A 26,945-nucleotide genomic window follows, 5' to 3' on the forward strand; every position below is an offset into this window, starting at 1 on the left:
CTACCCATGAAGTGCTCATAGTGAACTATATTTTACGTGAGGTGGACAAAYTGTGAGAGCGCTCCTCTCCAGAGTTCAATCGTTCACTCAAAGAGAGGCATAGTATGGACTTGGACTGGCTTGGGAATTCCATGGGGTTTATTTGGCTACAAGCATTTTAAAACATATTTCATATCGATTGTATAACACAACCAAAGGAAAGAATGATATAAGAATGTAGAATTTGTAAATGAGCATTTGTGGGTTCAATTACAGGCTCAAAATGGCCAGAAACAAATAACTTTCTTCTGAAAGTCGTCAGTCTATTCTTGTTCTGAGAAATTAAGGCTATTCCATGTGAGAAAACTGAAGATCTCGTACAATGCTGTGTACTACTCCCTTCACAGAACAGCGCAAACTGTCTCTAACCAGAATAGAAAGAGGAGTGGGAGGCCCCGTTGCACAACTGAGCAAGAGGACAAGTACATTAGAGTGTCTAGTTTGAGAAACAGACGCCTCAAGTCTGGGGCGGCAGGGTATCCTAGTGGTTAGAGCGTTGGACTAGTAACCGAAAGTTTGCCAGTTCAAATCCCCGAGCTGAAAAGGTACAAATCTGTCGTGCTGCCCCTGAACAGGCAGTTAACCCACTGTTCCTAGGCCGTCATTGAAAATAAGAATTTGTTCTTAACTGACTTGCCTAGTTAAATAAAGGTAAAATGTATAAAAAAAAAAAATGTAAGTCCTCAACTGGCAGCTTCATTAAAGTACCTGCAAAACACCAGTCTCAAACTCAACAGTGAAGCGGCGACTCCGGGATGCTGGCCTTCTAGGCCAAGTTCTTCTGCCCAGTGTCTGTGTTCTTTTGCCCATCTTAATCTTTTATTTTTATTGGCCAGTCTGATAATTTCTTCTATAACTCTGCATAGAAGGCCAGCACCCCAGATTCGCCTCTTCACAAATATTGCAACTGCAACAAAATTTGGCAAAGCAATTCACTTTTTGTCCCGAATACATTTCAAGTCTAACACAACACATTACTGAGTACTATTCTCCATATTTCCAAGCATAGTAGTGACTGCATCATGTTATGGGTATGCTTGTAATCGTTAAGGCCTGGTGAGTTTTTCAAGGATAAAAAATAACCTGAATGGAGCTAATCACAGGCAAAATCCTAGAGGAAAACCTGATTCAGTATGCTTTCCACCAGACACTGGGAGATGAATTCACCTTTCAGCAGGATAATCAAATCAAATTGTATTTGTTTATACACYGAATACAGGTGTAGACCTTACTGTGAAATGCTTAATACAAGCCTTTAACCAACAATGCAGTTTWAAAAAAGTAAACATTTGCTAAAATGTAGTTTTAAAAAAGTAGGTAAGAACTTCGCTAAATAAACTGAAAGGAAAAATAGTATCGCAATAAAATAACAATAACGAGGCTATATACAAGGGGTATAGGTACCGAGTCAATTTTCAGGATTACAGCTTAGTCAAGGTAATTGAGGTAATATGTACAGTACATGTAGGTAGGGGTAAAKTGACTATGCATAGATMATAAACAGAGAGCAAAGAGTGTGAAGGAATGTGAATCTCTGAGTGTGGTGTCAACAGGCATGTATGTGTTTTTTGTCCGTGCCTGCGTGTGTGTGTGTTGGAGTGTCAGTGTAGTATGTGTGAGTGTGTGATGAGTGTACATTGAGCCTGTGCAAGAAATAAGAAAAAATATAATAGGGGGTCAATGCAAATAGTCCGGGACGCCATTTTGATTAACTTTTCAGCAGTCTTATGGCTTGGGAGTAGAAGCAGTTAAAACTTCTTAAGGGCTGGGGCCAGTGTTCGGAAATTCGGGTGACTGACGTGCCTAAAGTAAACTGCCTGTTACTCAAGCCCAGAAGCTAGGATATGCATATAGAAAAAAACTCTCAAGTTTCTAAAACTGCTAGAATAATGTCTGTGAGTATAACAKAACTGATATGGCAGGCGTAAACCCGAGGAAAATCCACCCAGAATGATTTCTTTTTGAGGTGACCACCGATTGCAATCCTTGTTTATGGGAGATTCAAAGGAATACCTCCCAGATTGCAGTTCCTATGACAACAGTCTTTAGAAAGGGTTTCAGGCTTGTTTTTTGAAAAATGAGCTGGAATTCGTAGTTTTTCCAAAGTGGACTGTAGTCTTGTGGCACTCGTGGATGAGGGTGCACACTTCATTATTTATCTCCGGTAATGAACACACTATTCTCCGCCTTAAATTGTATAGTTTATTTACATATTAGGGTACCTGAGGATTGATTAGAAACGTTGTWTGACTTGTTTGGACAAAGTTTATTGGTAACTTTTGGGATTCCTTTGTATGCATGTTGAACTAGTGGAATGGGTGGATTACTGAATCAAACACGCCAAATAAACTGACTTTTTGGGGATATAAAGAAGGACTTTATCGAACAAAACAACAATTTTATGTGTAGCTGGGACTCTTGGGATTGCAACAGAGGAAGATCTTCAAAGGTAAGTGATTTATTTTATCGCTATTTCTGACTTTTGTGACGCCTGTGCTGGTTTGGAAAATGTTTTTAATGCTTTTGTGTGTGGGGCACTGTCCTCAGATAATCGCATGGTATGCTTTTGCCGTAAAGCCTTTTTGAAATCTGACAAAGTGGCTGTATTAACAAGAAGTTAAGCTTTTAAATGATATAGGACACTTGTATGTTCATGAATGTTTAATATTACGATTTTGTCATTTGAATTTGACGTGCTCCAGCTTCACCGGATGTTGTCAAGTTTGATCCCGATAACGGGATTTGTGCGCGAAGATGTTGGAGCCTTTTGATCCCAGACTAGGCGGTCCGGTACAGCTTACCACGTGGTCGCAGAGAGAACAGTCTATGACTTGGGAGGCTGGAGTCTTTGACTATTTTTATGGCCTTCCTCTGACGCCACCTGGTATAGAGGTCCTGGATGCCAAGCAGTTGCCATACCAAGCGGTGTTGCAACCAGTCAGGATGCTCTCGATTGTGCAGCTGTAGAACTTTTTGATGTGTGGAAACCCGAGGTGAGGCTGATCGAGACCCCAAACGTTCCATGAACGCCCTCCAGACTCTCGAAGTGAACTGGGGACCTCGATCAGACACTATATCCTCAGGCACCCCGTAGTGCCGGAAGACGTGTGTAAACAGGGCCTCCACAGTAAACAGGGCCTCTCCACTCTCGCGACCACCCTGTGAGAGCCCTCTGTTGCCAGGAAATGGTGGGGTTATGACGAGCCAACCAGGGAAGGCCTAGTACCACGGGAAACGCAGGAGACCCAATGAGAAAGAGACTGATTCTCTCCTTGTGACCCCCCTGCGTCTCCATGGCCAGGGAGATGGTAGCTTCCCTGATTAGCCCGGACCCTAATGGTCGACTATCCAGAGCGTGAACCGGGAAAGGTATATCCACAGGAAGAATGGGGATCCCTAAACTAAGAGCTAATGCTCTGTCGATAAAATTCCCAGCTGCGCCTGAATCGACAAGCGCCTTATGCTGGGAATGCGGGGAGAATTCAGGGAAACAAACATGTACAAACAGGCGGACCACAGAGGACTCTGGATGAGAGTGGTGCATACTCACCTGGGGTGACACCAGAGTGCCCTGCCTGCTGCCTCGACTCCCAGAGGGACCAACCCGGCACCGACCGGCAGTGTGCCCTCTGCGGCCACAGATGGTGCACGTGAAAGCCCCTCCTCCAGCCTCCCTACGCGCAGCCCCTCCCAACTCCATGGGCACCGGAGCGGGAGTGCTGGGAGATGGAACCGACAGAGCCCCTTCAGGACATCCACGAATGACCAGCAGGTTATTCAACCGGATGTACAGATCCACCAGTTGGTCAAAGGTGATGGTGGCATCCCTGCAGGCCATCTCCAGTCGGACGTCCTCACGCAGGCTGCATCGATAGTGATCGATGAGGGCCCTGTCGTTCCATCCTGCTCCGGCTGCCAAGGTCCGGAACTCCAGCGCAAAATCCTGTGCGCTCCTCGTCCCCTGCCTCAAATGGAAGAGTCGTTCCCCCGCCGCTCTTCCTTCGGGCGGATGATCAAACACGGCTCGGAAGCGGCGGGTGAACTCCTCGAAGTGGTCCAACGCCGCGTCTTCCTCTCCCCACACGGCGTTTGCCCACTCCAGAGCTCTCCACGAAAGGCATGAGACGAGGGCGGATACTCTCTCCCTTCCTGAGGGAGCTGGGTGAACGGTGGCCAGGTAAAGGTCCACTTGTAAAAGGAACTCCTGGCACTGTGCGGCCGTCCCATCATACTCCCTGGGAAGGGAGAGACGCATCCCACTGGAGCTGGATCCGGACGGGACGGGTAGAGGTAACCCTGGTTGCGCTGGTCGAGGCGCTGGAGAGTCTTCCTGTCTCTTCCAGTGGTCCATGGTCTGGACAACGCGGTCCATCATGGCACCGAGATGATGTAGTATTGCCGCATGTTCCTGGACGCGCTCCTCGACTCCTCTGACCCGGGGTACATGCTCCTGCTGACTCCATGGTCGGTGGAAGATTCTGTCAGGTGTGTGCGTACTGGTAGAAAAGTCAGGTGCAGGAGAGCAGAGATTTGTGAACAGGCGCACACTTTATTTAGGCAGAAGTGCAAAACGCGCAAAACAGTCACAATAATTATGTTTAACAATAAACATTTGTGAAAATAACACGGAACAAACAAGCCAGTCTGGTGCGTCAACAATTCACACGTAACACAAACAATCTTCCACAAAGACATGATGGGGAACAGAGGAATCAATACATGTAGATTGATTGGGGAATGAAAACCAGGTGTGTAGAGAAAAAGACAAAACAAATGGATACATGAAAGATGGAGCGGCGATGGCTAGAAAGCCGGTGACGTCGGCCGCCGAATGCCGCCCGAAACAAGGAGAGGAGCCGACTTCGGCGGAAGTCGTGACACAACCGTATTAAACGATCCTTGGATAGCTTTTCAGAATTCACCGATAAATTGGTYCAAATGGAAAACTAAAGATATAGAAACCGTAAATGACATGGTAATAGTCAATACATTTATTTCCATGACCGAATGAAATAGAAATTTTGGACTGACCAATGKAGATATTTTTCAATACATGCAACGTAAAAGTTTCTTGTCAAGAATTTTCGATTTGAAATCTTTTGGATATCAGAGCAATCTTGAGGGAATCCTATTTGAGTCAGAAAAATACATTCAAATGATAGGTAAGATATACAAAACCTTGCAGAGAGCCTATCCAACTGAGATTCTTTTAGAAAAATATAAACTATTGGAACCAAGACTTAAGAACTGATATAGGCACAAGATGGAAGGAATGTTGGAACTTAACTAACAAAATTACAGTTAATGAAAATGTACGCTTAATCCACTATAAACTGATGTATAGAATTGTATTACACAAGAGACAAAATTCACAAATTCTACAGCACAAATGGCAGTGTCGTGTCTTAATTGTAAAACTAACAATGGCTCAATAATCCATGCCTTCTGGGAATCAAAACAAATCAAATTATATTGGCCACATACACATGGTTAGAAGATGTTATTGCGAGTGTAGCGAAATGCTTGTGCTTCTAGTTCCGACAGTGCAGCAATATCTAACATGTAATCTAACAATTCCACAACAACTACCTCATATACACAAATCTAARTAAAGGAATGGAATAAGAATGGCAGAGCGGCATAGGMAAGATGAGATGAGTAATGCAGGKWATGTAAACATTATTAAAGTGGCATTATTAAAGTGACTGCTGATCCATTTATTAAAGTGGCCAATRATTTGAAGTCTATATGGAAGGCAGCAGCCTCTCTGTGTTAGTGGCTGTAWGGCCTTGAGATAGAAGSTGTTTTTCAGTCTCTCGGTCTCCGCTTTGATGCACCTGTACTGACCTCGCCTTCTGGATGATAGCGGGGTGAACAGGCAGTGGCTCGGGTGGTTGTTGTCCTTGATGATCTTTTTGGCCTTCCTGTGACATCGGGTGCTGTAGGTGTCATGGAGGGCAGGTAGTTTGCCCACGCTGATGCATTGTGCAGACCGCACAATGCATCAGCATTGGGAGATAAGAAAAATGAGTCGGAGAGAGAAACTTGAGAGCCACGACGTGAGGGAGCACCAGAGCAGTTCATCGCTGCTAGCTGCTCCACAGCCACCGTTAGCTGCAATGTTAGCACAGCCACCGCTCCCTCTAATTTAAGCCAGTCACCTGTTGAAGAACCAAGGCGCCCTCTTCTTCGGCGCTATCYAGCCACAAAAGTTGGACAGCAGGATCATTACTTCARTCGTAGATGGTATGAGGATTACAAATGGCTGGAATATTCTATTTCAAAGGACCGTGGTTTCTGCTTTGCATGCCACCACTTTCAACGTCCAGGAAACCATGGTGTAGAGAAGGCGGCATTTACCCACGATGGCTAYCAGAACTGGAAGAAGGCGACAARTKTGTTCAAGATACACAATGCTAGTTTGGAGCATAMATATGCAATGACATCGTGGARTGAGTGGACTATTCAGAAAGAGTCTGGCTCAACAATATGCAGTGCTCTAAGTGATGAACATTTGAAAATAGTCAGAGAGAACAGAGAGTGTATGAGAGCAGTTGTGGAGTCATTGCGTTACACTGCATACCAGGGACTTTCACAGAGAGGAGATATAGAAAATGACATGGCTATCAACCAGGGAAACTTCCTTGAACTTTTACAAGTCATAGGCAAATTCGACAAAACAGTTGCACAGAAAATCTCAGATAATACTAGAGACAAAGGGATATCCTTGTCTCATCGTGCACTAGCGACTCCTGTGGTGGGCCGGGCGCAGTGCACGCTGAGCAGGTCGCTAGGTGTACGGTATTTCCTCTGACATATTGGTGTGGCTGGCTTCCGGGTTGGATGCGCGTTGTGTTAAGAAGCAGTGTGGCTTGGTTGGGTTGTGTTTCGGAGGACGCATGGCTCTCGACCTTCACCTCTCCTGAGTCCGTACGGGAGTTGCAGCGATGAAACAAGACAGTAACTACTAACAATTGGATACCACGAGAAACTACTAACAATTGGATACCACGAGAAAAAGGGGGTAAAAAAAAAGAACACCTGCAGACACAGAAACACACAAATAGGTGGGCAGTTCAGTCATCTGCGCCCAATGCAGCAATTGCCTTCTACATATTCTTACCTCTTTGTTGATGGACATCCATTGAATTGTGTCCATTTTATATCTTAGAAAGAACAGTAATTTGCACAAATATGAAAAGATAGGTGGTTTCATCATAAGACAATATCAATTTAGATTATACAAGGGAGAAACCTTACCTTAAATTGAGGAGATCTTAAAAAAAAATCCATTAAGTGCCTGCACCTGCTGTTTTCTCAAATCCAAATCCAAATTTTTCAGTTGGGCAGTTAGTTCTTGGGGGTTCTTGCAGGAACCTAAGGAGGTTCCTCGATAAACCCAACCTCTTATGGAGCTTTTGGAAGAACCTTTTGGGGACATTTTTCAGTGCCAAGAACTCTAATGTTCTTCGAAGAACTATGAGGATCTTAGAAGAATCCTTGTTGAACCCATATTTTTTTTCGTGTAGCCAACTGTTGCAGCACAAATGTGCAACATTGTAGCCCACACGCCAGAAAATAAATGTGTGCTGTTATTGTAGAGCCAATATAGCCTACAATGGCCATGATCTGTTTTTGATTTATGATTGAATACGCGTTATGCTAAATTATTATGGACTTACTGTGCATTTTCAGTTCATCTGCATTTGCTTTGCATATAGACAGTCTCTTCCATGAAGTTGCATCGCCTGCTAACATGTCGCTTTACACAAAAAAAAGGATCAATCAAACACATTTGATGTGTCATAGTGGTCTCTGACTTGTGGTCAGACTCACTCAGGTGGACTTAAACTTATACATTTYTTTCAATGCACCTAGGGGCAGTGAAATGTGTTGATTTACAGGGTCGGCCATAGCAGTACGGCGCCCCTGGAGAAAAGTATGGTTAAGTGCCTTGCTCAAGGGCACATCGACCAATTTTTCACATTCTCTATGCAGCTGGAGAGAGTGTATCTCCTACCACATGAAATATGCTGGATTAGAGCATTCAAATATTGGTGTTAATAGAAATACTGAATGTCTATATAGGCTATGGCTGAATCAATGTCTCTAAGAATAAATGCCTCTAATCGTGTGCCTTCTCAGTCTGAACTCCAGTTGAACCCATTCTGTTTCTACAGTTTTAGAAGCTGAGTGGTGAGTAAAAGAAAAAGTAAACTCTTTCCTTTCACGAAGACAGAACAAGAGGTGTCAAATGTCTTGATTGAGGAAGTGTCACACGGGGCTATTGCGGCTTTCGACAAGCAGAACCTGTGTTGAACTCTGCACCCAAATCCCCACTGCCTACAGCTTACAGACAGTAGGCAATTAAGGTCACAGTTACGAAAACTTAGGACACTAAAGAGGCCTTTCTACTCACCCTGAAAAACACCAAAAGAAAGACGCCCAGGGTCCCTGCTCATCTGCGTGAACGTGCCTTAGGCATGCTGCAAGGAGGCATGAGGACTGCAGATGTGGCCAGGGCAAAAAAATACAATGTCCATACTGTGAGACGCCTAAGACAGCGCTACCGGGAGACAGGACGGGCAGCTGATCATCCTCGCAGTGGCAGACCACGTGTAACAACACCTGCACAGGATCTGTACATCCGAACATCACGCCTGCGGGACAGGTACAGGATGGCAGCAACAACAACTGCCCGAGTTACACCASRAACGCACAATCCCTCCAACAGTGCTCAGACTGTCCGCAATAGGCTGAGAGAGGCTGGACTGAGGGCTTGTAGGCCTGTTGTAAGGCAAGTACTCACAAGACATCACCAGTTTTTTTGGCCACATGTCAGGGTAAATGTAATTCCTGTTCACCATGTTAAGTTTGTACGTTGCAATTTTGTTTGTTTCCTTGAATATTTATGCAGATTGCATCATTCTGATATAATATTAATAACATTAACATTGCTGAGTATATAAAGTAGTAACTATTCCAAATTTGGGATATGCATAGRCTCTTGAGGAGCTAAGACACCTCTATTAGCCTCATTGTAGCTAGAAAACTGTCAGTGTTCAACTTTAACATGTGATGACAATACAACAGAACAGATTAACAGGAATGACATTTACTCTAACGAGTGGCCCAAAAAAGATTGAGCTTTAAAGTCAAGCCCCTACAAAGCGCACCTCCACTCCAGGGTTYTTCCAGGAACCTGCTGCTACATTGAACCATTAAAGGTTCCTCCAAGAACCCCTCAACTAACTGAAGGTGCAAACATGAACCATTGACTAGCAATGGTTCCCTGAGGAATTCCAGGGGTTCTTTGAGGATCTCCAGGGTTTCTTGAGTCACCACTAATTATAATAGTATAGACTGCTATTGTCGTGGTAATTTCCTGTATTACTAAATGAGGAGAGTTATAAACCACACACCAGTCAGAGTTATACTTAMATTTCATCTTTAAGTGTATGTGAGCTTTAAAATCGCCCTTTGACTCTCAGATCAATTCAGTGTCAATAATGAATTCTGAGAGTGCCTACAAAAGAATACCAGTATCTTTTATAGCCAAGATACACCCCTCTCAACTCACATGACGRACCACAGATCTCAGGAACATCACAAAGGGCCTTTTACTTGAGAAAGGAGTATCCCATAGCCAGATAGCATTAGCTATAAATTATCGTTCAGTTTGGTCTCTAAGACGAGGTTCTAATCTCGTTCCTGGTACTTCATAGTACAAAAACACCAACTCATCCAATGGCATATATCAATTGTCAACTTTAGATACTCCCATCTCAAGAACACCCCACTCCTGGACAATCTCACTGAGGGGAGTGACTTGCACACAGACATTGTGGAGCCAAGAGATAATTGGTTCCCCCTTAATCACACCATCCCTTCACATGGTTTAACAGATGCATTCACATATGAAGACAATGTTCCATTCTGACTTCTCCCTTTCTGGTATTCTGCATATTACCAGACATGCAAAAGACAAGCCTGACCTCTCCCCTCTCTGGGCCCCAAGTGACTTTTCCCTACCTGAGAAGGGAAAAGTGCAACTGCCAACAGTATAGTCCAAAAGGAGACATTCTAATGACAAGTATCTCACATAAGCATATTATGTAAATAAAACATCTTATTTATCTATGTTACCTAACTAATTCTGATTCAGCCCCCACACTATCCATAGACTTAGCTATCCATAGACGCTCCTATGGCCTATTTATTGCCTACCTCCTCATGCATTTTGCACACACTGTATATAGACATTATTTTTTCTACTGTGTCATTGACGTGTTTATTGTGTTATTGGCTTGTTTATTGTTTACTCCATGTGTAACTCTGTGTTGTTGTCTGTGTCACACTGCTTTGCTTTATCTTGGCCAGGTCGCAGTTGCAAATKAGAACTTGTTCTCAACTAGCCTACCTGGTTAAATAAAGGTGAAATAAAAAAATKAAATAAAAGAACTTGTCTATCCATTCCTCCACTCACCATGCACTCTTTAAATAGTGAACGCCTACTTTTTATTAAAGATAATGGCAAAAAGCACAGGCCTGTTTCTTCTTAGCTTAAGATTTTGAAGAAAATAAAACAGAACTGACCATATAAAGTGATCTATAACAGTGCTTTGGTCGGCGATGCTTCAGGCTAGAAACGAGCTGTAAATTACCAGAGAAAGATGTGACTCCAATATCTATGGGAATATCATTGTTTACTAGACAAAAAAATTACTTTGCTTGGGAAGTAATTTAATTCTGTCACTATCACTTGATTAAGCTATTAACTTTCTGTACAATATCATATGTTTAAAACCAGACAGCKTTTAGGTAAACACGTGACCTTCTCTCGTTGGGTTAACAGAAGARTAGCCAGCAGTTAAAGCTTACATTTTTCTGTGTCGGTAGGCCTACTCTGTCTGGGGTGGAAAGGTAGGGCCTAACTTTTGAAAGTACCATGCTCAGATTCCTAATGACATCTTAGATTTAATTATTTGCAAACAGGGCCAGTTTTGTTGCAAACAAGACAGACTGATTTGGCATTGGAGAAATATGATAAGATGAACACATTGGCCTATCTCTCTGTCCTTTCTTAGCCTGGAATTTTGGTAATTTGTGTAGTATTATAAAATACTCTGCTAATATGCAAAATAATGTAGAATTGTATGACATTTTTATAAAATGATAGACTCGTATAATGGTTTTACAATAAAGGAGATCTTTCCACCCCTACTCATGTCCATGAACCCACAACCTTCTGGCCCGCAGCCCTGTGCTCTGTCAAAATTCCTGCATTKCCATGTAATGCTAACAGACCAAAGACCAGTTTCTAAAACTGCATATCTAAGGCTCTGGTCTGTTCAAGAAGTGAGTTTAAACGGTAGTCATGTTCTCTGCTATCCACTTTGTTTTAATTATTATTTTGGGTTTAGGGGAGGGTTAGTTKTTTTTTTTCAAGCATTTAGGAAGGRTTTAGGTAAAAATATATTTTGGTGAACGGAGTGCCATCCATTTTCATTTTAGAGCGGTCTGATTTTCTCCATGTAACCCTTATTATAAATAAAGTTCCCTCCCTTACTGTTTATTATTTATACYTTTGCCTAGTTATTTTACCCCTACCTATATGTACATACACTACATGGCCGAAAGTATGTGGACACCTGCTTGTCGAACACATCATTCCAAAATCATTGGCATTAATATGGAGTTGGTCCMCCCTTTGCTGCTTTAACAGACTCTACTATTCTGGGAAGGCTTTCCAATAGATGTTGGAACATTGCTGGAGGGGACTTGCATCCATTCAGCCACAAGAGCATTAGTGAGGTCGGGCACTGATTTTGGGCAATTAGGCCTGGCTCGCAGTCGGCGTTCCAATTCATTCTAAAGGTGTTYGATGGGGTTGAGGTCAGGGCTCTCTGCAGGCCAGTCAAGTTATTCCACGCCAATCTCGACAAACCATTTCTGTATGAATATCGCTTTGTGCATGGGGGCATTGTCATGCTGAAAGAAGAAAGGGCCTTCCCCAAACTGTTGCGACAAAGTTGGAAGCACAAAATTGTATAGAATGTCATTGTATGCTGTAGCGTTACGATTTCCCTTCACTGGACCTAAGGTGCCTAACCCAAACCATGAAAAACAGCTCCAGACCATTATTCCTCCTCCACCAAACTTTACAGTTGGTACTATGCATTGGGGCAGGTAGCGTTCTCCTGGCTACCGCCAAACMGAGATTCGTCCATCAGATGGTTCACTCCAGAGAACGCGTTTTGGTGGGACGGAGTAGCGCTGCAGTCTAAGTGCAGCGGCCTAAGTGGCAACTACAGACCCGTGTTCGATCCCGGGCTGTATCACAACCGACCTTGATCCGGAGTCCCATAGGGCGGCGCACAATTGGCCCAGCGTCGTCCGGGTTAGGGGAGGGTTTAGCCGGGGTAGACCGTCATTGTAAATAAGAATTAGTTCTTAACTGACTTGCCTGGTTAAATAAAGGTTAAATAAAAAAGAATACAAAAAATAATGCGTTTCCACWGCTCAAGAGTCCAATGKCAGCGAGCTTTACACCAGTCGAGCCGATGCTTGGTGCGTATGKTGATTTTAGGCTTGTGTGCGGCTACTCGGCCATGGAAACCCATTTCATGAAGCTCCCAACGAACAGWKGCAGTTTGGAACTTGGTAGTGAGTGTTACAACCGAGGACAGATGATCTTTACGGCTTCAGCGCTCGCCGGTCCCGTTCTGTGAGCTTGTGTAGCCTACCACTTTGCGGCTGAGACATTGTTGATCCGATACATTTCTGCTTCACAATAACAGTTCTTAAAGCTGACTGGGGCAGCTCTAGCAGGGTATAAATTTGACTAACTGACTTGTTGGAAAGGTGGCATCCTATGACGGTGCCACGTTGAAAGTCACTGAGCTCTTCAGTAAGGCCATTCTACTGCCAATGTTTGTCTATGGAGATTGCATGGMTGAGTGCTCGATTTTATACACCTGTCAGCAACAGGTGTGGCTGAAATAGTTGAATCCACTAATTTGAAAAGGGTGTCCACATACACTATATATCTACCTCAATTACCTCATACCCCTGCACATCGACTCAGTACTGGTACCCTGTGTATATAGCCAAGTTATCTTCACTCATTATGTATTTATTCCTTGTGTTGTAATTGTTCTATTAAGTAAGCATTTCACTGTTAGTCTATACCTTTTGTTTACAAAGCATGTGACAAATTTAAATACAATGTGAAGCCCCAGTCCAACACTTTCTAACTGAACAGTGACACCTACTGGTATATGACTGGTAATGTACTTCAGTAATAACCAGCCTACCATGTTACATGCTGCCAAGACCGGACACGTCGCTTGCGCATTGCAAAATAAATGTACACATGTTATTCAATCATTGCACCCACACTGCTCAYGAGCATCTGTGTGGCCAGGCGCTAAAATAGAAATTGGTTCTATTTGTGACGCTCAACGCGCTGCAAGTTTGGCCTCTCCCATCTCCTCATTGGTTTTTAGGAGCATTTAACCACGTGGGTGATTGAAAGATGAACTTAGGTCCACACTCGTCGGTTGTGGCAATACACCTAAAGTTGGTTGCCAACCACCATATAAAGTCMAAAATAATAATAATAAGCCTTAAAGAAGGAGGAGAGRTGACTAGAAACTAATATTTCAACCTACATGTCCTGATCGTGTCTGGTGTGGGTGGGCAAAATCAACGTGYACACGTCGGTGCGGTCTGGTCAGCATGCAAGACTATGTGCCCTGCTTAGCTTTAAAAATAAGCTATGTTGATTCAGCTGAACTATCATGTCAAAACATTTAGACATTGATCAGCTTCCATAGTCATTTGCATAGACTACCTCTACTAAAATGTCTAATCAAATATAGAATTCCACTTAATTTCAATCACCCAATACATGAATAGGATTAAAAATATCTTCAATGTTTCTATGTGGAATTTCAATGTGTACATAGTTATGATGATTATGTTGAAATTAGATTGATGTAACAACCTGTTAGTCAGATGTAGTCAATGTATTTAAATGGAAAATTTACCCTAATTGCAATTTTTACAATGCTGGTTGAAATGAGAAGAAAACAGTACTTTTTTCAAATCCAATGTATTTTCCACGTTGATTACACCTACAGTGATTGCCTTGAAAACCAATGTATGCCCAGTGGGTGATGCAAATCTTATTTGCGCCCACTGACGTCCATATATTTTTTTGTATTTCTTCAAGAGCCTATCAAATTCCTAATTACAATTTGCTTTGCTTATCACGAACAATTAACAGAATATAAAAGTAATAAATAGGCAGAGCCGAATCTAATTTGATAATCATGTAATATTTACATAATTGTGCAAAWGCGTTCGGAGATGCGATGTCAGCAATGCATCACCTGCTCCAGAAGTCTCCTGTGCCTAGGTTGAAGACGTACATTTTCGACGTAGGTTCTGGCTAGCCTGACGTCTCACACTAAATTCTACCGCTGCTCTGTCGTTCTCTATACTTGAAGAAACTCACGTCCGTGGGCGTGGCGTAGCATGTAGTCTGGGTAGCCAGGCAACTTGTTCTCGCCACTGTAAGAAAAAGGAATCTTTCCCTGGTATCGTTGGGCTTCAATTTCCGTATCGACTCCTTTCTCCTCCATCACGCAAGACATCTCATCCATACCCCACCTCTCATCACAGCGTTGGTTTTATCGGGAGCGGCAGGTGTAGGCTGGAAGGAGGAAGCCTCGATATAAATCATGCTTTGTCGGGAGCAGTCGGCTTTGGAGCACGGGTAGGCTACGGGTCAACTCCCTGTGGACGTCTCGTCCCTCATGGATAATTTAGCCAGTGTTGCGAGCTCGCCTAGCCTATGTTTTTTCTATCAGTTATTTTCACATTTTAGCGATGGAAATTCAAGGTGTAGTAGGCTATTTACTGTTGACAGTCTGTTAAGGGTTATGAAATAACATGCCATGCAATTGTTGCTCGAATCTTCTTAATGTGGTCGAATGTTTCCATTCATAGCTACATTATTGTTTTATCGCTAGGCATTAATAACCTACGCTGGCACGCTTCCTAATTGATAGCGTTGTCTGCAAATACAACAACCAATTGAATAAGCTATTGCAAAGAGTATTCACTCATGCATTGTCAAGTGTGCAAAGTAGCTATATAGCCCCCCCCCACACACACACACACACATATATATATATATATATATATATATACACACACACACACACCCTTTATGTTCTCTCCAGTCAGACTGAGGAGCACCCCCCTTTATGAAAGGGACCAGATCCTTAGATGACCCTCTGCTGAAGTCATCTTGATTTATCCCTTCAGATCATGACATGCGGCTCATACCAGATCTCCATAAGCCCGGCGCCAAGGATCACGAGTGAACATGGGGATCAGGTCCAGAAATGTTGCTAACGGTTCAGAGGAGCAGAGGGACAAAAAGACATCAGCCCTGCCCGTGGACTTGGACCAAGAGGCTGGGGTGGACAAAGATGGAGCTCTCTTGCTGGTGGCTCCGGGTCGGGAAGATTTCAAAAGGAGCACACAGGGTTTCGGACTGTTGGCCAAGACGCCCCTGGGGTACACGCGACCCGTTAAGCGGAATAACATCAGGAAGCGGAGAATTCAAACCCTTATTTATGATGCCCTGGAGAGACCGAGAGGATGGGCGCTACTGTACCACGCGTTTGTGTAAGTAACCAAAATATCTATTTGAAGTCTGTTTTTCTCAAGCACATACATAACTTGTTCCCTTTGTTCTACAGTATTTCAATTTGAAACATTTGTTGAGAAAAGTCTGGCAGAAAAGTGGATAGAAAGAAAAAAAAGCACACCTGGTTCACACCTTGGAAACTAATCCAATGTCAAGTAAATTTGATTAATTGTAATATCCAAACCATTTATGTCAAAATGATTGCCCTAAGATAAAAAATTGAGGTAGACAGCATTATATGCTCAGAGCACACATCTCAAGTGTCTCACTTATCAGTCTCGCCCAAGTAATTTGAGTATAAGTAGTCCACCATTTCCAAGACTTAGCGCTCACAATTTAATACTTTTTTTTTTTTAAGCCAGTCCTTTTGTAATTGAGCAAAATGTATGGTTTTGCTTTCATGTGTTTTTCCATGTCACAAATCTCTTCACAGATGAGTAACTGTGTGTATGTAAGTCTGGTAATCCTTTAATTTAGATGAATTGGAGAAGTGGTAGTTTTTAAGCCAATGAAAGACATTTGTTACACCAGAGGACAACAAAATACCACCTAAAGGGGATGGATGCCCCAAACCCAAAAGCAAATGAATCTCAAATGAAATGATGACCAATAGTCTAGGGCAGGGATGGGCAACTTTGATGGGGTGGGGGCCACAAAGAATTGGAACTCATCATGAGTCTGCGTATCCACATCAGTCCATGCCCCCACCTTGTGAGCAAAACATTTTAGTGGACCCCCTCGTGAAAGCGAAGATACTTAAAAAAMAAAAACGTTTTAAAGTTAATTTCCTGCATTTCTGCACATTTTGCCATGGGGCATAGTGAACATTTTTCTGTTTTAAAGCAAGTTTGCTGCGATTCTAAACATTTTGCTATGGAGGGGAGAGAAACATTAGCAGTTTTACAGCTAATTTCATGCAATTCTACACATTTTGCACTAAAATGGAGTCAAATGCTTACAGATGCTCAATGGGCTCCACCCTGGTCGGTAATTCGACCATGCTTACTACAATTTTAGATAGCTGGCTGCTAAACATTTAGTTGACATCGGCTAACTGAGTGACTGCTGATGCACAACCACATTTTGGAAATTGCACCTTGTGTATTCTATTATTCTATTATTCTAACTCTCAACAGTAAGATGAGACCCAGACTGAGTAGCCAATTTGTGTGAAATTGGTCCAAAAGGGGGTCCGGGTTCCAGCAGTTGCCCATCCCTGGTCTAGGGAATTGACTCTCATGACCATTCTTGATCTTAGCCTAATGCTGTAGCTCAGTAACGGATTGCACACGTCTGTCTGTCTCACCTGTCTGTCAAATCAAACTTTATTTGTCACCTCTGCCGAATACAACCTTACTGTGAAATGCGTACTTACAAGCCCTTAACCAACAGTGCAGTTCAAGAAGAGTTAWTAAAATATTTACCAAATAAAGTAAAGGATAATAAAAAGTAACACAATAAAATAACAATAACAAGGCTATACACCGAGTCGGTGTGCGGGGGTACAGGTTAGTTTAGGTAATTTGTACATGTATGTAGGGGTGAAGTGGCTATGCATAGATAATAAACAGTGAGTAGCAGCAGTATAAAAAACAAATGGGAGGGGGTGTCAATGTAAATAGTCTGGTGGCCATTTGATTAATTGTTCAGCAGTCTTATGGCTTGGGGGTAGAAGCTGTTAAGGAGCCTTTTGGTCCTAGACTTGGCGCTCTGCTACCGCTTGCCGTGCGGTAGCAGAGAAAACAATCTATGACTTGGGTGAATGGAGTCTTTGACAATTTTTGGGGGCTTTCCTCTGACACCACCTTTTATAGAGGTCCTGGATGCCAGGAAGCTTGGCCCCAGTGATGTACTGGGCCGAACGCACTACCCTCTGTAGCGCCTTACGGTCAGATGCTGAGCAGTTACCATACCTGGCATTGAGGATCAGCGAAGTAGACGTGTTGTTGCCTACCCTTACCACCTGGGGGTGGCCCGTCAGAAAGTCCAGGATCCAGTTGCAGAGGGAGGTGTTTAGTCCCAGGGTCCTTAGCTTATTGATGAGCTTTGAGGGCACTATGGTGTTGAACGCTGAGCTGGTGTCAATGAACAGCATTCTCACATAGGTGTTCCATTTGTCCAGGTGGGAAAGGGCAGTGTGGAGTGCGATTGAGATTGTGTGATCTGTTGGGGCGGTGTGCAAATTGGAGTGGGTCTAGGGTGTCTGAGAGGATCTTATTGATGTGAGCCTTGACCAGCTGATCAAAGCACTTCATGGCTACCGACGTGAGTGCTACGGGGCGGTAATCATTTAGGCAGGTTATCTTCACTTCCTTGGGCACAGGGACTATGGTGTTCTGCTGGAAACATATAGGTATACAGACTCAGTCAGGGAGAGGTTGAAAATGTCAGTAAAGACACTTGCCAGTTGGCCCGCGCATGCTTTGAGTACACGTCCTGGTAATCCATCTGGCCCYGCGGCTTTGTGAATGTTGACCTGTGTAAAGGTCTTTCTCACATCGTCTACTGAGAGTGTTATCATACAGTCGTCCAGAACAGCTGGTGCTCTCATGCATGCTTCAGTGTTGCTTGCCTCGAAGCGAGCATAAAAGGCATTTAGTTCATCTGGTTGGCTCGYGTCACTGGGCAGCTCACGGCTGGGTTTCCCTTTKTAGTCCGTAATAGTTTTCAAGCTCTGCCACATCCGACGAGCGTCAGACAGTTTAGTAGGATCCAATCTTAATCCTGTATTGACGYTTTGCTTGTTTGATGGTTCGTCTGAGGACACAGCAGGATTTTTTTATAAGCGTCCGGATTAGTATCCCGCTCCTTGAAAGCGGCAGCTCTAGCCTTTAGCTCAGTGCAGATGTTTCCTGAAATCCATGGCTTCTGGTTGGGATATGTACATACGGTCACTGTGGGTGCGATTTCGTCTATGCACTTATTGATGAAGCCGATGACTGAGGTGGTGTACTCCTCAATGCCATCGGAAGAATCCCGGAACATATTCCAGTCTGTGCTAGCAAAACAGTCCTGTAGCTGAGCATCTGCTTCATCTGACCACTTTATTGATCTAGTCACTGGTGCTTCCTGCTTAAATTTTTGCTTGTAATCTGGAATCAGGAGGATAGAATTATGGTCAGATTTGCCAAATGGAGGGCGAGGGAGATCATTTGCAGTGCTTGACTTGGGCAGGAGCTCACCGGAGCGGAGTACCGGCACCTCAAATGTTCTACTGCTTGTGCTCCTGTTCCTCTTATAGAATATTAGCTCAAAAGTATTGTGGAGCTCCTGCACCTCAGTATAAACAGTACCTGCACCTATTCCAGTGCAAGTCAAGCACTGCTCGTTTGTGCCTAGGTGAGAACTATATGTGTGGTCCATTGCAGGGTCACATTTATATATGTGTGTTAGGCTCTGGACTGCATCTGTTAGGGTCCTATGTGGTAGCATCAGGAGTGTGTGCGTGTGTGTGGTAGGGTCAAGAGGAATTTGTGTGTGCGCTCCATGGTACGTTTAGCGTGTGTTTGTGGTCATTGGCTGAAGTCTTTGCACTTCGCAATTGTGGTAGGAGTGTGTATGTGTGTGTTCGCGCACGTGTGTTTTTAAAATTTGATTMAACTTTTATTTTGACAGGAGTCAATGCTGAGACTGGACAGGCATGTGACCTTTTTTGACTGTTCAAGTACTCGCCTGATTTTTTTTTCTGAGTACCCTTATTTTTAGAACAAAGGCAGCATTTGTGCGCATTTATCTATATGCTAAAAGTGAGAAACAATGGCTAATTTATCACAACCTTTACAGATGACGAATCCTAATTGCTAAATTTGACATACCTACTCATTTAAGGGTTTTTCTTTATTTTTACTATTTTCTACGTTGTTGAATAAAACTATGAAATAACACATGGAATCATGTAGTAACCAAAAAAGTATTAAACAAATCAAAATATATTTGAGTTTCTTCAATTTGGTTGAGGTCGGGTGAATGTGGAGGCCATGTCATCTGAAGCAGCACTCCATCACTTTCCTTCTTGGACAAATAGCACTTACACAGCCTGGATGTGTGTTGGGTCATTGTCCTGTTGAAAAACAAATGATAGTCACACTAAGCGCAAACCAGATGGGATGACATATCGCTGCAGAATGCTGTGGTAGCCATGCTGGTTAAGTGTGCCTTGACCTAAATAAATCACAGACTGTCACCAGCAAAGCACCATCACACCTCCTCCTCCATGCTTCACAGTGGGAACCACATATGCGGAGATCATCTGTTCACCTACTCTGCGTCTCACAAAGACACTGCGGTTGGAACCAAAAATCTCAAATTTGGACTCATCAGACCAAATGACAGATTTCCATCGGTCGAATGTCCATTGCTCGTGTTTCTAGGCCCAAGCAAGTTTCTTCTTCTGATTGGTGTCCTTTAGTAGTGGATTCTTTGCAGCAATTCGACCATGAAGTGGTGTAAACCTTGCCGCCATTGGACTCTGGAGCAGTGGAAACCCATTCTCTGGAGTGATGAATCACGCTTCACCATCTGGCAGTCCGACTGACRAATCTGGGTTTGGCAGATGCCAGAACGCTACCTGCCCCAATGCATATTGGGTCATGTAGTAAATAAATGAGTCAATAAAAGAAAGTGCCATTTATTGAAACTGTAACATCAACTGGTTATATTATGAAGTAGTTTSTTGCTCAGTTGGTAGAGCATGGTGCGTGCAACYCMAGGGTTGTGGGTTCGATTACCACGGGGGATCGTTATGAAAATCTATGCACTATGCACCAAGTCGCTCTGGATAAGAGAGTCTGCTAAATGACTAAAATGTAAAAAATGTAACCTCAGCAGTGTGGTGATTGCTTAATGAAGCCTATGGCTGTGCAATGGCATAGACTTGTTTTGTTAGTTTAGCAGACAAGACGATCTTATTTCCCGAGCCCTTACCACAGTGAACACCTATTTTATAGTATAAAACATGATGTAATATAACAGAATAAAATAGAACAAAGTACTGTGGCTGGAACAGTTGTTTTCAGTAATTATTTGAAACGGGGCTCAATTTGGCAAGTTGAAAGACACCATTTTGTAGGGTTACAAACCAAAATCGGTCTTCTTTTCGATATACAGATGTTCGATTGAGTTTATTATGCTTGTTCCTTGGAATTTTCTACATGGATGAACAATTCTACATTGAACACTGCATGGGATGAATTATGGCCAGGACATCTGTCTGGTGAGTAGGCCTAGGCTTAATGACTCTGATGAAAATACGCACTTTGTCTTTATCAAACTAATGTTTTTGCATATTTTCAGTGTCGAACTGTCTATTTTTAGAGGGCTRATAGAATTGGTTAGCCTAGGCTAAGTGCCACCAGCAGTTCGCAAAGTCGGGTTGTCACTAACGTTAGTTACCACCACCACAAAGTCATAAACCATGCTTGCTTCTACAATTTTGCTTCTTAAAATCAGATTTTAAACCTTACTCTTAACCCTAGCCACACTGTTAACCTTTTGCCTTACCCTATCCCATCAGTTAGATACCTTTTTCTAAGCATTCATTTCTTTAGGCGCACACAGCGCGCACGTGCGTGTGGAGCGAGCAGACAGACAGAACGCAATTGAGTGAGTGAGACGGGAAAGGGAATTTAGGGAGCAGAACTGTGTGATGCTTGGTTTATTTTTTGTGTGCCCTGTAAAGCGCTACAGAGGGTAGTGCGTRCGGCCCAGTATGTCACTGKCGCCAAGCTCACTGCCATCCAAGACCTCTATACCAGGAGGGTGTCAGAGGAAGGCCCTAAAAATKGTCAGATTCCAGCCACCCAAGCCATAGACKGTTCTCTAWGCTTMCGTTAATATCTGCATTGACCCTTTTTGCACTAWCTCTTTTGACTCATCGCCAACACTGCTGCTACTGTTTTATTATCTATTCTGTTTCCTAGTCACTTTATCCCTACTAGCTATATGTACATACCTACCTTAATAAACTCACAGCACTGCGTATCGGCTCAGTACTGGTACCTCGTGTATATAGCAAAGTTATCGTTCTCTACTCATTGTGTATTTATTCCTCGTGTTAATATTTTTCTATTMTTTTTCTATTTTTCTYTCGGCGTTGTTGGGGAGGGCCCGTGAAGTAAGCATTTCTCTGTTGTTTAAGAAGCATGTGACAAACACAATAGTATTTTATTTGAAACCCACTCTTGCTCCACAGACTCATGTTACGAGAGATAAGAGGTGCATACACTTAAATGAGAGAGTTAGAGGAACAGGATGGACAAATACAGATAGATGGTGTGTGTGTGAGAGAGAGAGAGAGAGAGAGAGAGGAAGGGAGAGACGTTGTGCATCAGCAGTTCTATCCTGGATCAGTATAGTGATCCTTGGCATGCAGACAAACTGGTGCACTCATTGGCAGACAGCTCCCAATGCCTATGCTCTCAGAGTAGAGATGACTGTATAATGCTTTGCTAATATGGAAGTATTTCCTTTTACTGGAAAAGGAAAGACTGCAATTACCAAGCAGGGCATTTCCTTACTTGGTTTTCATCATGGCATATAACAGATGTTTATTTAAAAAAAGGGGGTGCTGGATGATGCATACTGGCCCCAAAATTATTCAGACTCAAAACGATTGTTATTTTTTACAAAAGTGAGAGTGCAAAGGTGCATAGAGCCCAAAAAGTGTGCGCTAGAGCAARTTGGAGTAAATGTTTGAGCTACATCCTTTCTTCACATGGAATTACCTATACCAGTGGAGGCTGGTGACTTGAAAAATATAGGAGGGCGGGAGACCCACGGTAAAGGACGCAGACGTCAAAGCGTGTTAAAAAAGCACCAAAGACAAGTCATTTTAACCAAAACATTTCAATAAAGACATTTATAGTGACATATATTATGGGGAATGGGAATGAGAAGGCTACTTAGTGCTGGGAAGGGATCACAGCAGTGRTGGTTTGAGGCATTAGTTGAGGTGTTCAGAGGCTTGACCAGTGCAGGACAGAGGGGTGTACTACAAAGCAGGATCAAGGAATTAGCAAGCTTACTTGCCTAAATATTAGGGATGTGCATCTTTCCCTTTCAAGACGATTCGATACATGCAGTACATTCGGAAAATATTCAGACCCCTTGACTTTTCCCACATTTTGTTACGTTAGTTATTTAAAAATKGATTAAATCGTTTTTTTCCCTCATCAATCTACACACACTACCCCAAAAATGACAAAGCGACAGAGCCAAAAAGTAACAATAAATATAGTATGTAAAGAGGAAAAAATAAACAAAAAAGAAGTGACCCTCCTCCAACAGGAAACTGTTGAGCATGAAAAACCCAGCAGCGTTTCAGTTCTTGACACAAACCAGTGTACCGGGCACCCACAATCATACCYTGTTCTAAGGCACTTAAATATTTGGTCTTGCTCATTTAACTTCTTTCAGCTAGGGGGCAGAATTTTTATGTTTGAAAAATAACGTTCCCAAGGTAAACRGACTATTTCTCAGGCTCAGATATTATAATATGCATATAATTGACAGWTTAGGATAGAAAACACTCTAAAGTTTCCAAAACTGTCAAAATATTGTCTGTGAGTATAACAGAACTGATTTTGCAGGCGAAAACCTGAGGAACTCCAACCCGGAAGTGCATTTAAAAAAAATTACAATTATCCCTGTTCCATTGCTTGCCCCTCCATTTAAAGGGGTATCAACCATATTCCTTTTCCAATGGCTTCCTCAGGCTGTGACCAGGCTTTAGACATAGTTTCAAGCTTTTATTTTGAAAAATGAGCGAGATTTATCAAAACGCGTCGGGTGTCCTTTGATTAGTTCCTGCGCAGGAGGAACATCGACATTTTCTTTCTCTGTAGTATTGAACAGTTTACCGTCCGGTTGAAATATGATCGATTATGTATGTTAAAAACAACCTGAGGATTGATTATAAAAAACCTTTGACATGTTTCTACGAACATTACGGATACTTTTKGGAATTTACGTCTGCCCTTCAGTACCGGAACGAGCTTGTGGTTTTCTGAACATAACGCGCAAACCAAATGGCGGTTTTTGGTTATAAAATTTATCTTTATCGAACAAAAAGAACATTTATTGTGTAACTGGGAGTCACGTGAGTTCAAACATCCGAAGATTATCAAAGGTAAGCGATTAATTTTTATTGCTTTTCTGACTTTCGTGACCAAGCTAATTTGTGGCTAGCTGTTCTTACTTTTTTGTCTAGTGATTGATAAACTCACAAACGCTTGGATTGCTTTCACTGTAAAGCATATTTTCAAAATCTGACACGATAGGTGGATTAACAACAAGCTAAGCTGTGTTTTGGTATATTTCACTTGTGATTTCATGATTATAAATATTTTTAGTATTATTTTTGAATTTGGCGCTCTGCAGTTTAGCGGTTGTTGTTGATAAATGCGTCAAGAAGTTAACCATCTGAATGGCACATACAATTGTCTCAAGGAAATTCAGAAATATTTTTTTGAAATATGTAACTTTCACACATTAACAAGTCCAATACAGCAAATGAAAGAAACATCTTGTTAATCTACCCATCGTGTCCGATTAAAAAAAATTAAAAAAAATAATTATTATTTTTACAGCGAAAACGCAACATATAAATATGTTAGATCACCGCCAAGTCCAAGAAACACACAGCCATTTTCCCAGCCAAAGATAGGAGTCGCAGAAATAGAGATAAAATGAATCACTAACCTTTGATGATCTTCATCAGATGACACTCATAGGACATCATGTTACACAATACATGTATGTTTTGTTCGATAATGTGCATATTTATATWWAAAAAAACTCAGTTTACATTGGCGCCATGTTCAGAAATGTTTCCAAAATATCCGGAGAAATTGCAGAGAGCCACATCAAATAACAGGAATACTCATCATAAACTTTGATGAAAGATACATGTTTTACATAGAATTAAAGATACACTTGTTCTTAATGCAACCGCTGTATCAGATTTCAAAAAAACTTTCCGGAAAAAGCACACCATGCAATAATCTGAGGCGGCGCTCAGATATAAACAACATTTCTCCGCCAAGTCAGAAATAACATTATAAACATTCACTTACCTTTGATGATCTTCAKCAGAATGCAYTCCCAGGAATCCCAGTTCCACAATAAATGTTTTTTTTCYCGATAATTTCCATTTCTGTCCAAATTCCTCCTTTTTGTTCTAGCGTTCAGTASACTTTCCAAACTCAGGATGCGCAGGCAAGTCTAGCGAAAGTACGGACGAAGGAGTGTTACAGTCCGTAAAAACATGACAAACAAAGTATTTAATCGAATTTTAAGGATGTTTTTAACGTAATCTTCAATAATCTTCCAACCGGAGAATTCCTTTGTCTTCAGAAGTGCGATGGAACAGAGCTCGCTCTCACATGAATGCGCATGGTCAGCGCATGTTCAGGTCATGGTAGACCTTACTCAATCCCCTCTCATTCGGCCCCACTTCACAGTAGAAGCCTCAAACAAGTTTATGAAGACTGTTGACATCTAGTGGAAGCCTTAGGAAGTGCAACATGACCAATATCCCACTGTATCTTCAATAGGGAATGAGTTGAAAAACGACCAACCTCAGATTTCCCACTTCCTGGTTGGATTTGTTATCAGGTTTTTTCCTGACAAATGAGTTATGTTATACTCACARACATCAGTCAAACAGTTTTAGAAACTTCAGAGTGTTTTCTATCCAAATCTACTAATACTATGCATATATTAGCAACTGGGACYGAGTAGCAGGCCGTTTACTCTGGGCACCTCTGGGCACCTTATTCATCCAAGCTACTCAATACTGCCCCCAGCCATAAGAAGTTAAACTCCTGTTTGTAACGAGAAGCAATGTGCTTAATATTAGGAAACTTAAGAAATACATATAGTAGGCCTAGCCTATAGAAAGCTGATGCGACGCTGCTCTTTTTAATAGATGCCATCCAAACACTGTTTTCTCACGCAATTACATAGCCTTCAGAAATGTTGTGAAACATGAGCTCATGGTCTCTCATGAAGTGTTTGATTMGATTTTTGAGTACATTTGCATTGAAGTCAGTGATTAGAGGGACAATAGAGTGCTGAGTACCAGGCAGTTAGCAAGTTKGGTAGGCTRCTAATGACCAGCAGCAGYATCAGAGCTTGGAGAATCCTATTTACGGTGTCTAAACGGTCACATGGAATTTGACTGCCGTCATGACTCGTGACCGCCGTTGTGGCGGTAATGCAGTCACCGTAATAGCCCTAGATGGACTTAATTTCATATTTAGAACAAACACACTCTCACCAAATCAGTCACACACACACACACCACATCCCCCAACCCATCTCCTGCCACACACACCTCTAGCTTGAGGCCTTCCTCTGGTCTTGCCATTTCTAAGTGTATTTAAAATAAAATAAAAATGTCACCTTTTTATTTAACCAGGTAAGCTAGTTGAGAACAATTTCTCATTTACAACTGCGTCCTGGCCAAGATAAAGCAAAGCAGTGCAACACAAACAACAACACAGAGTTACACATGGAATAAACAAACATACAGTCAATAATACAATAGAAAAAGTCTATGTACAGTGTGTGCAAATGAGGTAGGATAACGGAGGTAAGGCAATAAATAGGCCATAGTGGCGAAATAATTACAATATAGCAATTAAACACTGGAGTGATAGATGTGCAGAAGATGAGTGTGCAAGTAGAGATACTGGGGTGCAAAGGAGCAAAATAAATAAAATGGATAACAGTATGGGGATGAGGTAGTTGGATGGGCTAATTACAGGTGGGCTATGTATGGGTGCAGTTTGGTATTCTCCTTCCTCCTCCAATCTTGTCTCCCGCAGCCCTCTTAAAGGAGACTGAGATCAATATAGTAGCAGGCTTGAGGGGGAAGCACCCTGAGGAGGATTCTCTTACACCCAGAGAGAGGAAAGGAGATCTGGCCAGTGTAAGTGGAAACCCCTMTCCATGGCCTTGGGCACAGCAACACATTCAGAACTGATAGGTCAGTGGCTGTGCTCCACTAATGTAACTCATTGTCAGGGTCGTGGAGGATGTAGACACAAAGGAGAATTGGGTGACACTTGACATAACGTCTGGCAGATGCTTTGTTAGCATATTACGAGCATGACTCATAACTAAATTCCCGAAATCTTGTAGTATCCCTTTAAACTGACTCAATGTGCTACAGTGTTTYCCC

General features: G+C 42.5%; 1 protein-coding gene across 1 annotated transcript in view; it reads left to right on the forward strand.

Moving 5' to 3' along the window:
• The first annotated feature begins 14,581 nt into the window (after positions 1-14,581).
• The window catches only part of kcnq3 (potassium voltage-gated channel, KQT-like subfamily, member 3), a 122,762-nt gene continuing 110,398 nt past the window's right edge, over positions 14,582-26,945 (forward strand). The window contains exons 1-2 of the mRNA XM_023978031.2: positions 14,582-14,821; positions 15,376-15,741. Of these exons, the coding sequence (XP_023833799.1) occupies positions 15,437-15,741 (305 nt within the window). The 5' untranslated portion in view covers positions 14,582-14,821; positions 15,376-15,436. The remainder of the gene's footprint in view (positions 14,822-15,375; positions 15,742-26,945) is intronic.

Source organism: Salvelinus sp. IW2-2015, linkage group LG32 (genome assembly GCF_002910315.2).
Source record: "Salvelinus sp. IW2-2015 linkage group LG32, ASM291031v2, whole genome shotgun sequence".
In the NCBI taxonomy this organism is placed as follows: Eukaryota; Metazoa; Chordata; class Actinopteri; order Salmoniformes; family Salmonidae; genus Salvelinus; species Salvelinus sp. IW2-2015.